General features: G+C 42.7%; 1 protein-coding gene across 2 annotated transcripts in view; it reads left to right on the top strand.

Moving 5' to 3' along the window:
- Positions 1 to 15,601, top strand: part of LOC144767911 (histamine N-methyltransferase A-like) — a 254,126-nt gene that overhangs the window by 126,998 nt on the left and 111,527 nt on the right. For both annotated transcript variants that reach the window (XM_078651250.1, XM_078651251.1), the window contains one exon: positions 12,750 to 12,880. In XM_078651250.1, the coding sequence (XP_078507376.1) occupies positions 12,750 to 12,880 (131 nt within the window). The remainder of the gene's footprint in view (positions 1 to 12,749; positions 12,881 to 15,601) is intronic.

Raw genomic sequence — 15,601 nt, forward strand, 5'->3', positions numbered from 1 at the left:
CCTGACACCTCTGGACTCTAAAAAGTCCAGAACCTCATTTGGCGCCCAACTGGGGGCGACGTCAACTGGTACCGGTCCAAAGCCTGAAGATTTCGAGGAGCTTCGTGTGAAGATTCCGGAGGGAGGTACCCCGCTTCATCGATCCCTGCATGTCGTAAAAGTGGCCTGACGATCTCTTCCACGAGGGTTCCCGTTCCCAGACGGCTACAGAGGACCGCTGCCCTGACTGTCGCCCTGTCTTGGACCTCAGGTGCAGACCTTAGTACGGCGAGACGTAGACGGGTTCTCCTTGGTGACGTCTTTGACATTTCAGTTAAGTATTAAGTGGGTCGCACCCAGTTTGGTTGCTCTTGGTTGCTCTTGTAAGGATTTATCATTGGTCACTGTTGTACGGATAATCCTTTTGTTTTCTGGATACGCTTGTTTTGGATACTCTTGGTTGCTTTTGTAGATTATCACTGGTTGCTCTTGCCAAAGATAATCTTTGGTTTTTGGTATTGGTTCATTTGGATGCTCTTGGTAGGCCTAAGTTCTTTGCACATTTGGTTAGAATATTGTCCTTAATTTGTAATGGCTAGTCGTAGTAATTGTTTCCTGTCCTGGTTAAGTTGCAACAGGGATTCCCGGTTGGAGGACTCGTGTCCGGTTCCTCCGATTGGAACTCCAACGTATGAGCTCTACTTTAAACATGGTGTGGGTCCTATCACTTACAATGAAGTGTGGGTCCGATACACCAGGAAAGATGGTGTCCTTAGTTGGCCACCACATGGTAGCTTCGAGACTGAAATTCTCGATAACCTGGAAGTGAAATTATTTAAGAAGAAAGCCCGGCCGGCAATGTTTGATTCTTTTCGTTTTTGGCATAAGGAAGCCAGACAGAGAGAAATAAGAAAAATGAAAAAGGAACAGAAAGAGAAAAGTTTGACTTTAATGCAGTCTGCTAGGCAGTTGCATGTCAACGAGACTGAAAAAGCAATAGAGGTAGCGAATAGAGAGCATAATTTGGCGATTGACAAGTGCTACCCTGCCTTGGCATCGTGTCCTGCTAAGCCAGCAGAGGACCCCGAAAAGGATCCCCTGTTGTCTTATCTGTTGAGATCACCTCCACCGTATGCACAGGGTGTTACGGCACCATAGTTGCCACCTGTTGTACAACCGGCTGTTGGTCAGCCTGGAATAGTTGTTCCTCCTCTTTTGATCCAAGCTCCTGTCCTTCCTGTGGTTAATGTTTCTCCAGCACCCCCTCTTGCCTATTCCGCCTGTGCCTGTTGTTTTGCAAACTACTTTGCCCACTGCTCCTACCCTGACAATTTCATCCGCTCCAGCTTCCTTGTCCCCGACCTCTGTAAACATTCTGACTCCGCTTTCTGTTCGTCGGAAAATAACTGACTCTGTAACTAATATTTTAACCCCTTTTTACAGGTCTTTTATTAAGACCACCGTTTCTGACTCTACACAGAGACGTAGTCAGCTTCCTGGTCCCCAGGAACGAGAAATGTTAGATTCGACAGCTCTTAGGTGGGTTTCGAAAACTGTGAAATACGATGCACAAAAGGTGTTGGATACGTTTATGCAATGGAATGTACCAACTCAGCGATACGTTTTTGATGTGATGGTGTCCCTTTTAAGATATGAGTACTGAGGGAGGCCAGAGATTGTTTGTCGACAAGTTTGTGTTTAATTTATTGCCTGAATTAAGTAATAAGTTGAAGGCTTCTGAGAGTGCATGGGCGGTATCGACGACAGCACAGATACTTGCAACTGCTCAGTATTACGAAAATAGAGAAAAAGAAGAGAAGGAAAAGTCAGAGAAGAAGACAAAAGACTTGAAAACTAAAGTTCTTTTGCAACAGGCGTATCCGCCTCACTCGAATCAGTCAGATTCACAGCAGCGACCCCAGTTTCAGCAACAGCACAGTTCCAGCAAGGAATGTCCCAAAGGTTTGATTATAGTATTCCACGACAACAGTTAGCATGGAATCAGTGTGCCTATTGTAAAAAGGAGGGTCATTATAAGAATGAGTGTCCAGTTCTGCATCCACAAACTAGCGGTGTCCCTGCTCCGAGAGGCCGTGGTGGTTTCATGCAAGCTCCTAGAGGCAGAGGACGCGGTACTGTGCCTCCACAGACTGATCGTTCCTCTAATTATTTTGATCAGCAGAATGTGCCATCGGGTAGATCTCAACAATATCATGTTGAAGATTATTATGAGGGTAATGGAGAAGTACAGCAAAGTGAGTATTAGGACAGCCATAGGCAAAGAGAGGGAGTAGTATCAGTTCCAGTCGATCAGAGTGGACCTTATGTCGCAGTAGCTACATCAGGTGTGATTGAACCGTTTCTGTTGGATACTGGTGCGGCAAAAAGTTCAATTATGCATGCGAAACTCCCTGGCGGATGTATGACGTTACAACGCATACTTTTACTCCGCGGACCATTACAACGCGACTTTTACTCCGCATACCGTTACAACGCATAGCGCCTTGGGGCGCTGGATAGTGGTAAGTATAATTTACTATTCTAACTCCAGTCCCTGTGGACCCTAGGGAAGGTGTTGGATAGTAAATTATACTTATTACCTATCCTAGAGCGCCCCCCAGCGCAATGCGTTGTAATGGTATGCGGAGTAATGGTCGCGTTGTAATGGTAGTGCGGAGTAAAAAATGCGTTGTAACAGGTGTATACCCTCCCTGGCGCACCTTTGTCTGGCTTAACCAACATTTCGGTAGGATTCTCAGGCGCCCCTGTTCACAACCCTGTTTCTGGTCCTTTGTCCATTTCTGTTGGACCATGTCATCTAGAAGCACCCCTTATTCTAACGACTGGTTGTAATGAGAATCTGCTTGGTCTAGATCTGTTAAAACGCCTGCATGCGACATTGTATTGCTCTCCTTCAGGGGTACCGCTCACGTTGGGTAAGAGAGTGATCTCTCCAATGTATTTGTCAATGGATAAGCTCCCACCGGAGCTGCGTTCTCTCCCTGATACCCTTTGGGCAACTGGTCCTAACGATGTAGGTCTTTTGGAAATTCCTCCTTATGTGGTGAGTTTGAAGGCGAATGTTAGATTTCCACGAATCCCACAGTATCGGATTTCAAATGAAGGTGAATGTGCGCTTTTACTGATCGTGCAGGACTTGATACAGAAAGATGTGATAGAAGAAACTAGAGGAAATGTATGCAACAGTCCTGTTTTGCCGATTTTGAAACGCACTGATCCTTCCAAACCTCCAGTCTACAGATTAGTGATTGACCTTAGAGAGGTTAATAAAATTGTGGTTCCGCAATTTCCTGTGGTCCCGGATATCACTGCATTACTTACATTAATTCCTGCTTTAGCTACGTGGTTTTCAGTGATTGACCTGAAGAATGCCTTCTTCAGCATTCCGATAGCCGAAGGCAGTAGGGATATTTTTGGTTTCTCCTTAGGTGGTCGTAGCTTCAGATTCAAACGCGCTCCACAAGGCTATTGTGAGAGCCCTTCGATTTACAGCCAAGCATTAAAAAGTCATTTAGATACTTTTGCACTTCCTCCTGGTGCTGCTCTTATCCAATATGTAGACGATCTCTTAGTGGCTGCTGATGACGAGGAAACGTGCAAAACAGCTACAATTTCTTTGCTGCATCATTTATCAGACTTACATCACAAGGTGTCACCTTCTAAACTGCAATATTGTTGCCAAGAAGTGACCTATTTAGGTCATCTTTTGTCAAAAGAGGGAAGAAGGTTGACCCCAGAAAGAATTAAAGCAATTTCGCAGATGACTGTACCAAGCACACAGAGAGAAGTGCGTGCGGTTTTGGGTATTACGTCATATTGCAGACAATGGATCCCAAATTTTTCTCTTATGGCAAAACCATTGGTGGCTCTGACTGGAAAAGGTGTTCCGAGTCCTTTGCCATGGTCTGATGAATGTCAGCAGAGCTTCTCTGATTTGCGTGATGCGTTGTGTTCAGCTCCTGTGTTGGGTACTCCTGACTACAGTAAGCCGTTTACACTATATGTCCACGAAAGAGAGGGTTGCGCTTTGAGTGTTTTGACGCAACAATTCGGTGACAAGCAACGACCGTGTGCGTATTTCTCATCGACATTAGATCCGGTAGCCAGAGCATTGCCAAGTTGTTTGAGAGCTACAGCAGCAGCTGCAGTGTCCATTCGACAGTCTGCTGGATTGGTCATGAACAATATGTTAGTAGTCATGGTCCCACATGCCGTGGATACACTCATGAATCGAACGAAAACTCAGCACCTCACCAGTGCTAGACTATCAGGCTATGAGCTGACGCTTTTGGCAAGTCACATTCAGATTAAGCGATGCAGCATATTGAATCCAGCAACACTGTTGCCGACTACTCAGGAGTCGAGTGATTTGGAACCCCATGATTGTTGCTTCAGAACTGAGGAAGAGACAAAAGGACGGATTGATTTAAAAGATACTCCATTACTAGATCCAGATGGTATTTTGTATGTGGACGGATCTTGTTTTAAACTCCAGAATGGTGATGTGACTAGTGCGTACGCAGTTACGACTTTGAGCACGATTGTTGAGACTGCAAGAGTGAGTCAGAATTCTGCCCAAGCTGCAGAATTAATTGCATTGACGAGAGCGTGTGCTTTAGCTGAGGGAAAGAGAGTGAACGTGTTTACTGATAGTCAATATGCCTTCGGCGTAGCACACAGTTTCGGTCGTTTGTGGAAGGAAAGAGGTTTCTTTACGTCCCATGGGACTAAGATCCAACATGGACAATTAGTCAATGACCTGTTGGAATCTCTGACCTTACCAAAGGAAGTTGCGATTGTGAAATGCAGTGCCCATCGAAAGGTTACGGATGACGTTGGTCGTGGGAATGCGTTCGCAGATGAGGTCGCTAAGGAGACGGCCAAGAATATGATGAGTCGAATGTATATCGCAATGTCTGCAAGATGGATTGCTGAATCAGGGATGTGCGAGAATACGATTGAAAGTGTAAAGGCAATTCAGAATGAAGCTACTGAAAGTGAGAGGAATGCATGGAAGGAGAAAATGGGTAAATTGGATTCGAATGGATGTTGGATTGATTTGTCAGAGCATCAGCGATGGATGTTGCCTGATGCGTATGTACTTGCGGTGGTTACGATGGCTCATGGAATAGCGCACATCAGTACGAAAGGTATCAGTAAGATGTTAGCTCCCGTATGGAAGAATGATGGGATTGCTAAGTGTGCGGAGAGAGTGGTGAAAAATTGCATGGTATGCCTGATGCATAATCCTGGCAAGGGAACCCCAACCCCAGCTGGTCATTTTGCTCCCCCTTCTTGTCCCTTTGAAGTGATCCAGTTAGATTTTATCCACATGGACAGGTGTAACAACCTCAAATATGTCCTAGTGGTAGTCTGTGCATTTTCGAGATGGATTGAAGCTTATCCGTTAAAGCATAACACTGCCCTGTCCACTGCCAAAATCCTCCTCAAAGAATATTTCCCTAGGTACGGCGTGCCACGGATTGTATGGTCGGACAATGGAAGTGAGTTCGTAGGGAAAGTTATGTAAAGTGTGTGTGCAGGTTTGGGAATTAAGCAAAAATTCCACAGTGCGAATCATCCACAGTCAGCAGGTTTGGTTGAGGGGTACAATGGTACCTTGAAGCTGAAACTTGCTAAAATCCAAGCTCCACTGGTTTATTTTGGCCAGATGCACTGCCTTTGGCCTTACTGTCTACCAGAGCGACTGTACACTCTCGAGTAGGGCTTAGCCCATATGAGATTGTGTTTGGTCGCCCTGCTAATGTTTGGGGAGTTCCGAGGCCCAAGGAATTCAATCGGATCGAATATCCAATGTTGATTGATTACCTTTTTGACCTGACTGCTAAATTGAATCTTATTCATCAACAGGTATTTGAAACCTTGCCTAAGCCGCCAGAGGGTCCAGGACACGCACTGAAACCCGGGGATTTTGTTCTCGTAAGGAATTTTGGACGAACCCGAAACCTTCAGCCAAGATTTGTTGGTCCTTTTCAAGTGCTCCTGGCCACAAAAACTGCTGTACGCCTAGCCGGCAGGAAAAATTGGGTGCACGCTACCCATACGAAGTGTGTGCCTCTCCACTCCCCTATGACAGTTGGGCTAGACAGGGAATTGGTGTTTCCAAGACCGAACCTGTTCCTAGGCTTGTCCCTTTCAGCGATGCAGAGTATACAACGGACAGACAAACTGAAACACAGAACTCTGACACCGCACCAGGAACTGTTTCTTTGAACCCTGAACAGAGCACTGCACAAAGTGAACATTTGCCACCTGTGGATTTGAACATTGCTGCATCTTCAAATCCGTTGTTTCAAGATCAGACACAACCTGAAAAATTCCGTTACAACTTGCGTTCTCGTTCTATGAACCAATAACATTGCATAAGTACTTGTCTATTTGAAAACTGATTGATCTTACCATATTCTTTTCAGTCAGGAAGTTTTGCTCATGAATTTTTTGTTTTCTTAACCTTGCCATCTGGGTTGCCGTAGGGTCGTAACGTGTGCCTAGTTTAACTTGCAGGGGACCAGACACAAGGTCGGTTTCTTCTGTTTATTTTGGAAACTCCCAGGGTAGACAGAGGCATTTTTTAACAGGTACAAATCATCCGATTGCGAACGGCTGTAGAAGATGGAGCTTTCTGAACTGCGACGAGTTAACGTTTATGTAATATCCTATCATTCTCAATGTGATGCATTTCTACCATCTTTAGAATGTTAATAAATGCAGCAGTCAGAATGTTAGTACTCTGACTGGAGAGTGACAGTTTGGATGGGCTGAGCACCTGGATAGGAGCTCCTGGTGAGGTCTCCCTTTGATCTCCAACTGGACTTATTATTGACTTAACTCAACTACTCAATAAATCTATTTGAGAACTATCTACTAGTGTGGACTACATTACTACATTATTTTGGCGACGATCCTAATTACGAACCTACCTACCTTTTTGTCAACTCACCTCTACAAGACCTACAAGCAAGTTTCTACAAGCAAGTTACAAGCAAGTTACAAGAACAAGTTATCCTGAATTTCACTCAAGACACCCCAACTGGCACCGAGACCTCACCAGTGACCCGACATCGGTCGCCCACAACAACCTGCCAGTTGTACAAGTGTCTGGTGAGTCATTTCTTTAACTATGGTAGATTTCTCTACAAGCTACAACCACTAAATTACCTTATATTTACAAGCCTTGTCTCATCTTGTACTGCGTCAAGCCTCTACACGACCTCTAGCAACAATTAGGCTGATCGCAATTTGTCTGACTGTTTTAAAAATACAAGGATTTAGACATAGCTAGTCATTCGGCCTTTGTGTACTGTTTCTCTGCCTCGTTATTCATACTTCTATTATCACAGGCAGTTTCATTACCATAAACACAGCGTCACTGCCATCTACTGGAAGTTTTTTTTAATAGCAGCAAAATAAATTGTGGAAACTTACACGCAAATATTTTGTTTTGTTTTCGGCCCTAACACATATGGTACTGATTTAGAAATAAATTGACAGTGAGTTTTGGGGTACCTGCTAGCGCATTCAGGAAGGCACTGTGGAAATAAATTGACAGTGAGTTTTGAAGTACCTGCTAGAGCATTCGGGAAGACGCTATGCTATTACAGCTGAATTAAGACTCTGAATGGTCTCAATTTCCAACATCACTCGTGGCTTATTTGCTCACCTTCATGAATGTCCGTTAAACGACGGTTGATCACAAACGATCTTCCCTCCTTCCCTCCCGCCGTCCATTTAATGACGTATGTAGAATGCTTCAGGGAATTAGCGATACCAGATTCTTCTCAAGTACTGACGCTTGTGACGCCGACCCTTGAAGACGTTCTTCACGCTTCTCACGCCACTACTAACAACGTAACAGCCATCTTGTGTATGTTTGGATTGTCATAGCAACGGCATGCTCGTGATGTTTGCAATCAACGCGTGAATCAGGGAACATTTGCTTTTCTTACGGTGATGTACACACCAGTGTATATTTGGAAGTCTGCAGATGCATAAAATACTAGATGTGGAAATTCACTTGGGTGATTCAAAGAACAGTAGAGTGGAGGAATCTTCACTCATGGTAACTATTACTTTACGCTCAGCTGACCAGAGACCATGTCGACATCTGTGTGCTCATCTGCGTCAACGAAGAACAGTATACACAAAATTTCGGGTGAGACAGTTCGCTCACCGGCGTTCTCTTAAAATAAATATTTAAAGTGTACAATAAACTCAGTGCAAAACTTAAGTATTTTTAATACATTAAATTGTTATATAGTATAAAATAAGTACCTATAATAAGTAATATACCTTTTCGCAGCATTATATTTATAATCCAATATCATATAAAATGGTAGTGTCTCTTTAACAATGTTCTTTACCATTAGCAATGTTCTTTACCATTAACTGCCTTTATGTATGGTGTTTAGATGAAATGTCACATTTTAATATCATTTGGAGACAGTTTAAAAATGTTTTGGAGCTGGTCTCCTTACCCTAGTTCATCTTTAGTGTTGAGTGATGCGCACACTCTTTCACTAGTCACACCTTTTGTATTCCTCATATAAGTAGTCTGTACTTTTCACAACGTGACTTTTGTTCCCTTGGGCAGTTTTTTTTTGTTTTACAATGATTTGGATCTTGTTGCACTAGTGACTTGGTTTTCAGTATTGCTTGACAGTTTTAGATAAACAGACACTCTCTGTGTTACGTAGGGTTTTAGTCCCTTTAGTTTTTTGTTGTGCACATCAATAGTCCATACACAGATTCCACTGGAATTAGTTTGTCTGTAGATTATATAGGGTTATTTTCCCTTTAATTTATCTGAGTACATCTTGTGTCTATACGCAGATTCCTTCATAATTTTGTCTATCTGTGTTTTGTTAAGGATCATTGTCCTTTTAGTTTCTATCAGCACCACATTGGAATTTGTAGGTGCCAATTTTGTTTACTAACAAGGAGTTATGCTTGGGATACAGTCCCTTGACATTATCGTTATGGGTTCCTATCCATACTGTATCTTTTCAATCCAGTTTGAGAAAATGTATTGAAAAGTTTAAAGTTTTTTTTCATTTTACTTCTCCTGTTTTAAGTTTTCTCAAATCTGCTGGTTGTCCAGCTTTATTTTGTGCACATTTGCAACGCCTGTAAGTTCTTTTCTTAGTCTGGTGCACTGTGCAAATGAGATTTTGTATTAATGTCATATTTAGCTTGAGTTTAGTTCTATTTAAGTGCTCCCATGCACTAATTGCTAAATATGTTATGTTTTATCGTATTTTGAAATTTTTCTTGCACTATTACCTTTGCATTACTAATTTGTATTTTGTTTTAGGTTAATGGTGTTTAGATGAGGTTTCTTCTTTGTTCCTCATCTTCTTTTCTACTTATTCTTCTTTTCTACTTTTCTGAATTCTATAATTTCTAAAATTTTCAATCTCCATTCATTCCTATTCTGGCCAGTAAGTGTGCATGGAGTTGCTTTTCATATTTAATCTATTCTTTTCTTTTCTGCTGTTTAAGAAAGGAGGTTGGTTTGTATAATTAATTCCATTCTTAGGTTTCTAGCTTTAATTCCATTCTTCTATTACTATTTCTCTAATTCTTTCTTTCTTGTGCTCACTTTTCTTGACTTCATTTCTCTATTTCTAAAATGATGTTTTTAACTTTTAAATTTTATATAAGAAAGGGGGATATGTAATATCCTATCATTCCCAATGTGATGCATTTCTACCATCTTTAGAATGTTAATAACTGCAGCAGTCAGAATGTTAGTACTCTGACTGGAGAGTGACAGTTTGGATGGGCTGAGCACCTGGATAGGAGCTCCTGGTGAGGTCTCCCTTTGATCTCCAACTGGACTTATTATTGACTTAACTCAACTACTCAATCAATCTATTTGAGAACTATCTACTAGTGTGGACTACATTACTACAGTTATCAATACTCGCAAGACAAAATTGTATAAAATTCTGCATAGCAAATGTTTCATAATGCAATGTGCTCTGACATTTTTGACTGTTTTAATAACTTTAGTGGGCGGAATTGTTTTCGGTATCCAGTTAATTCTTGCACCGGTTACATCTACAGTACCTCCCAATGTTTCTGTTTCTCCGACTATTGTTTCTCTTCATTCTTTTCACCCTTTTCCTGCACATGAGCAAGCTCGACGCTCTGAGTTTATAAATAACACTTTCATTCAGCTCTTGCACCAACACCAACTGGTAGTAAATACAACGAACTGCTGGGTGTGCGGTCTGATACCACATACCATGGACAAGGGTATCCCCTATCTGGTTCTGCCCTTTAGTTATAATGGATCATTTTGGGCATTTCAGACCATGTTCGTTTATGCTCTTGAGACCTATCCCCCGCGACCTCCGCTTTCCACTAGGTATAACTCTGCTAATAGAGCCTTGGTAAAGGGAATTACTGACATGGTTAGTGATGTCAATGACACTCTGCTTGTTCCCAAGGATGAGTTGTGAGTTTATATGGGTTGGAATGCTACGGAGTATGGCATTAGTTTGGGTGAGAACAAGCGTAAGAGCTCGACTCCGATTTGGGTCGTGCCCCACCAAGGTCAAGTCTGTTTGCAAGGGAATGGGAGGAACCCGAGAGCTCGGCTAGGGAAGAGTGACTGTACTGAAACGTACATTTTTCCAGCACAGTTTTCCCCTGCATTCTTAGCTGCTAAGGCTACCTATTTTGTCTGCCAAGACAGAGCATATACATGGCTGCCGGCTGACTTTTCAGGCTCCTGTTATATTGCCCGACTGTTACCTCCGACATACACTGCTGCACCGGATTATCACAAGACTAGAGTTGTGAGAGGTGTCTTCGACAAAGAAGATACTGCTGGCCAAGAAGCAGGAGATTTTTTTAAGGGTTTCCTTCCGTTCTGGGGGCCCATGGCCAATAGTAGGAACTTGCGTCAACTAACACGGGTAGTTGAATCCACTATTACTGAAACTGCCGGTGCCCTTAGTAACCTGACAGCTGAGCTCCAGGCGGATCGCCTCATGACGTTGCAGAACCGTATGGTTCTTGACGTAATACTTGCAGATCGAGGTGGAGTATGTAAGATGATCCAATCGAGTTGCTGTGTTTTTATTCCTAATAATGCTCCAACAGTGTACGAGGCCATTTCTAAGTTACACAAGATCGCTGACTCTATTCACGTAGATAAAGGTGATTGGTCGCTGATGGGATGGCTTTGGAATCTGTTATCTGCGTGGGGATGGAAGGTTCTGATGGTCATTGGTGTTGTGTTGGTGTTCCTATTCTCATGCTGTCTCGTTGTTCAGTGTGGTCCTGCCTTATGTGGCCACTGTGCCGCAACATGCGTAAGAAGGACGCCTGTTTCGGGAGAGACGTTGCGAGATAGAATGATGCTCCAGCACCATATCAGTGACTTAATGAATATAGAGATAGACTCTGACATAGAGTGAGTTATTGCCTATGTAAGGGCAAAAGGACGGTCTGAGGTTCTGTAGCGATCCGAACCCGTGTTTTCGGTATCGTAGTACTGACACGATTTTGGTACCAGTGAACCGTAAATGATCCATTATATATGTGGCAGTGTTTTCGCTGTGCTACTAGCACGGATACACTGAGAAATAGGGCATTCTGTTGAAAACACACGGCATCCATTTTAGATACGGCGTCCATTTTGTCTCTTGCCCTCACATAGCCAATGGACGAACGTTGACCCCAGCTGAATCACCTTGTTAGGGACACGTAGGCTTTAGTTCAGGAAGGCTGATGCTGCGTGACTTGGCAGAAGCTGCCTCCCTTGCCTGGAGCCAGTCCTGTTATACTGGTTCTCGTGTTCGTTGGCCTGATCACGATTAAGAGGCCGAAGACAGTAGCCGTGCCCATTTTATGACCCACAAGCATCTCTTATCCTGCTTTTCTATCTTCTACACCTGGCTCTGCTCCTTTCCTTCTGGGCTTTTACTATGGGGAGGAAACATTTTTTACGATGAGGCGGATCGATCTATGAATAGAAAACTGACATGAAGACTTGATCGAATACTGGAAACTTGCAAATAATTATCGTTGGTATATGTTTATTGTTTTGTTTGGGATACCGGGCTAGGCATGGAAGATATTTTAACAATGTTGCCTAAAGTCATTTTCCATGTATATAAGGAGCGACCCACTCTGTACAATTCGAACAGTCTCCTAGAATCTGCCTTTGTGTGGTTCCTGTGACTTCTGTATCCCTGCAGTAAATAAACCCTGGTCTCTGACGCCACCATCGAGAAGCCCGTGTCTCTGTTTATTTGTGCACCGAGACAGGAAGGAACTCAGGGGTCTTTTGGGTGTTGTTTCCCTGACACCTCTGGACTCTAAAAAGTCCTGAACCTCAGTGCCTTCGCTACCAGAGTATATCCTTAGGTTTAAATGACTAAACCCTCAGCCTGAACTTTACAGGTTAGTGAATGTATTACTTGCAGTGGTCTACCATTCACTCCAGTTAATAATTCATTTTCTTACATGTTCTTTCTCTTATTTTACATCACATGATTAAAAGATCTCTTCCTGGTACATTTTCCTGTCATTGTTTTGTTTGTTTAATTGTTTCATCAGTGGAATACATTTAGAATACGCACCTGTTAAAAGTGGCTCAACACTTGGAAGATTTGATGAAGTTATATATGTTTACTATCTTTTCAACAAATGGCTGCATACTTTACTGTAAAAATAAACTGATAACAATTAGGATAACTATACTTTTTTTGTTTCAGAGCTCGTTGCTAGAACATCAGTTCTTAAAAGTGTGAACTTTACCTGGCATAATAAGACCTCAGCTGAATTTGAAAGTGAAATGAAGGGGAGTCATGAGCAGAAAAAGTATGACTTCATTCATATGATACAGGTATAGTTAAATCTCTCTTGGCGAGTCGAAGTGGGATGCGTAGCAGTTTTTCAAGTAATGTGTGTGGTGTGGCTCACTGGTTAGAGGCGGCAGACCCGGGAGCAGAGGACGGCCCTGGACCAGGGTTCAATTCCCGACGCGGCAGGGTCTTGGCCCAGGGTCAACGGACTCTATAATTCTCGCCCGGTGCCTACTCTAACTAGGGATCACACTCGGCAACTCTGGGCATTAGCTTGCCTCAACTCCACAACGGCCCCCCACATATGCCGGGGATGCCTGGTTTCACCTTGGAGATACCCAGTAGGGACCATCTCACAGGGAAAGCCAGGACGGGTTCCCCAGCGGTCTACAGCGCAGAGATACTCCTTCAGGAGTCGATTCTAGCGCTTTAGAAACCCACAATCAATCAATAAATTGTGAACATTGAGTTTCCTTCTTAAATGTGCATAATTGTGTACCTTGCCTGCCTTATGTAAAGATGCCGTTCTATGGTGTTCTCTTAAACGCAGGTAGTATTATAGGGAATCTGGAACATTATGCAGGTATTACACTTAAATATTCAGCTCAGCCAAAATCTTCTGAGCTAATGATATATTTTTGCAAGTATCTTCACCCAGAGTTCATGTACAACTCACAAATGCGGATTTGTTGCACATTGATTGTCAAGTCTTTGCTGCAAACAAATCAGCATTGATTAAAGTCACAGAATTGTGATTTTTCTTTTTTTAAATTGTGATGCAAACAAAATGGGAAAAAAGAGAATAATGCACGCCGAATGCGTAGGCATGTGAATGGACACAAAGAAGGAGAAAAGTGTACCATAGGTCCCTGAAAATTCATGTCGTTGGAAAGGAGGATGGTACCGGAGTAACTGGATTGATACTCCTAGCCATACTAGAGACAGGAGGAGGAAAGGGTAAGGAAGGAATGACAGTGTTGGTGACTTGGGCAATGCAACACAAATGTCCAGTTTTTATGTTACCAGTTTGAAATACTCTATTAAATTTTGCTTTGTAGTGCCTCTCTTTAACTAACATCTGCCAGGAAGTAAGGTTGATTTTCAAAATATGCCACCAGGTGTATTGGACCAGCAGCTTCATAGAGCTGTAGGCAAGACACCCTTTCTACCATCAATAGTAATATTATGGTGGATTCCACATATTTTTGGGTATTTCAGGTCATGCATCAGGATTACTTATAAATCCACCCATTTCTTATCAGTGCTTCTTTGGAAAGAGTTATCTGAGTTACCATCCTATCACTTTTGAGAAGTCTCTCATTCTCATCTTCTGTTTATCTTTGGTCACTGTCTGAATTCTTCTATCATTGACAAGTGGCATTTGAACTTTAAGCTTCAAGGCCTTGTTTGGTGCACTGCAGAGAAGGCAGAGGTGATAGTTGGATCATTCTGTAAAGATTTGTATGCTGGGGATTTTAACATGGGAGCATATTGTAAATGGAAAAGAACGAGACCTACATTGATCATAATTGACATTAAATTGATGTAAACATTTCACTTTTTCACAAGGCTTAATTACAACTACTTTTATACTGTAGATCTTTAGGTGACATAAATACGACGCTGTGGCTCTGATTCACGAAGGTAAACTTACACTTTTGAGTAAGTTTACGATTTCTTTCAATTTCATGAGTATTATCTCTACTACTGCCTATATTTGTATGTGCAGAGTCTCCAGCAGGAGAGCGCAGACTCTGCAGTCATAATGATAATACTCTGAATTGCAAAAAATCATAAACTTACACAAAAGTGCAAGTTTACCTTTGTGAATCAGGTCTTAAGTCTATTGTTCATTGTAGCGAGAAAAATAGATGCTTATGCCTTGTACTGAACAGAGAGCAATAATTTAAGTCCGTTTTAAATGACAGTGTGCAAGATGCAACAAAAAACCTCTAAAGGAACTGCAGTACAGACTATGCAAATGAAAACTATGGGGCATATTACCAAGGAAATGGCGGAGCGAGGCATTAGCCGTCTTGGCTTAACTCCTCCCTCCACCACTTCGGAAACAACAGGCTGCACCATATTTACAAGGATATGGTGCAGCCTGGCGTTTCCCCCTACGATGGCACGACATTACACAACTTAGCGCCAACGCAGGCACCCTTGCATCAGAGTGCAAGGGTGTCTGCGAGCAGGGAGGTTTGTTTATGTGTAGGAAGCAGTTTCTTCCTGCACATAAACAAACCTAAAATGCTGTTTTCTAACTTCCATGTGTGCGGCTTCGTGCAGCATACATGGAAGTTACAAAATGGCATTTTGAAAAACGGTTTGTTCATGTACAGGAAGGAACACCTTCCTATACATGAAAAAAACATGGCATTTGGATTTTTCCATGTGTGCTGCACAAGGCAGCACACATGAAAAACGCAAAAAGGATGAGAAATAAAGCATTTCTCCTCGTTTCGCCACCTTAAGACCAGGATTTTTCTGGTCTTAAGTTCGCGCTGCCAACTATTATTGTCAAACTTGATAATAGGTAGCAGCAATGACTTCAAAGATGTGTTGCGGTGGAACACCCACTGCACGCCCCCTTTCACGCTAAGTTTAGCGTGAAAGGGCCCCTATTATCAGGGCAGCGTTAAGCCACTTAACGTGGCTTTAAGCCAAGTTAAGTAGCTTAACGCTGCTTTGATAATAGAGCACTGACCCTATCGCCACCGCAACATCAATAAAAGTGATGTTGTGGTGGAGATAGGGGC

Source organism: Lissotriton helveticus, chromosome 7, assembly GCF_964261635.1.
Source record: "Lissotriton helveticus chromosome 7, aLisHel1.1, whole genome shotgun sequence".
Lineage (NCBI taxonomy): Eukaryota > Metazoa > Chordata > Amphibia > Caudata > Salamandridae > Lissotriton > Lissotriton helveticus.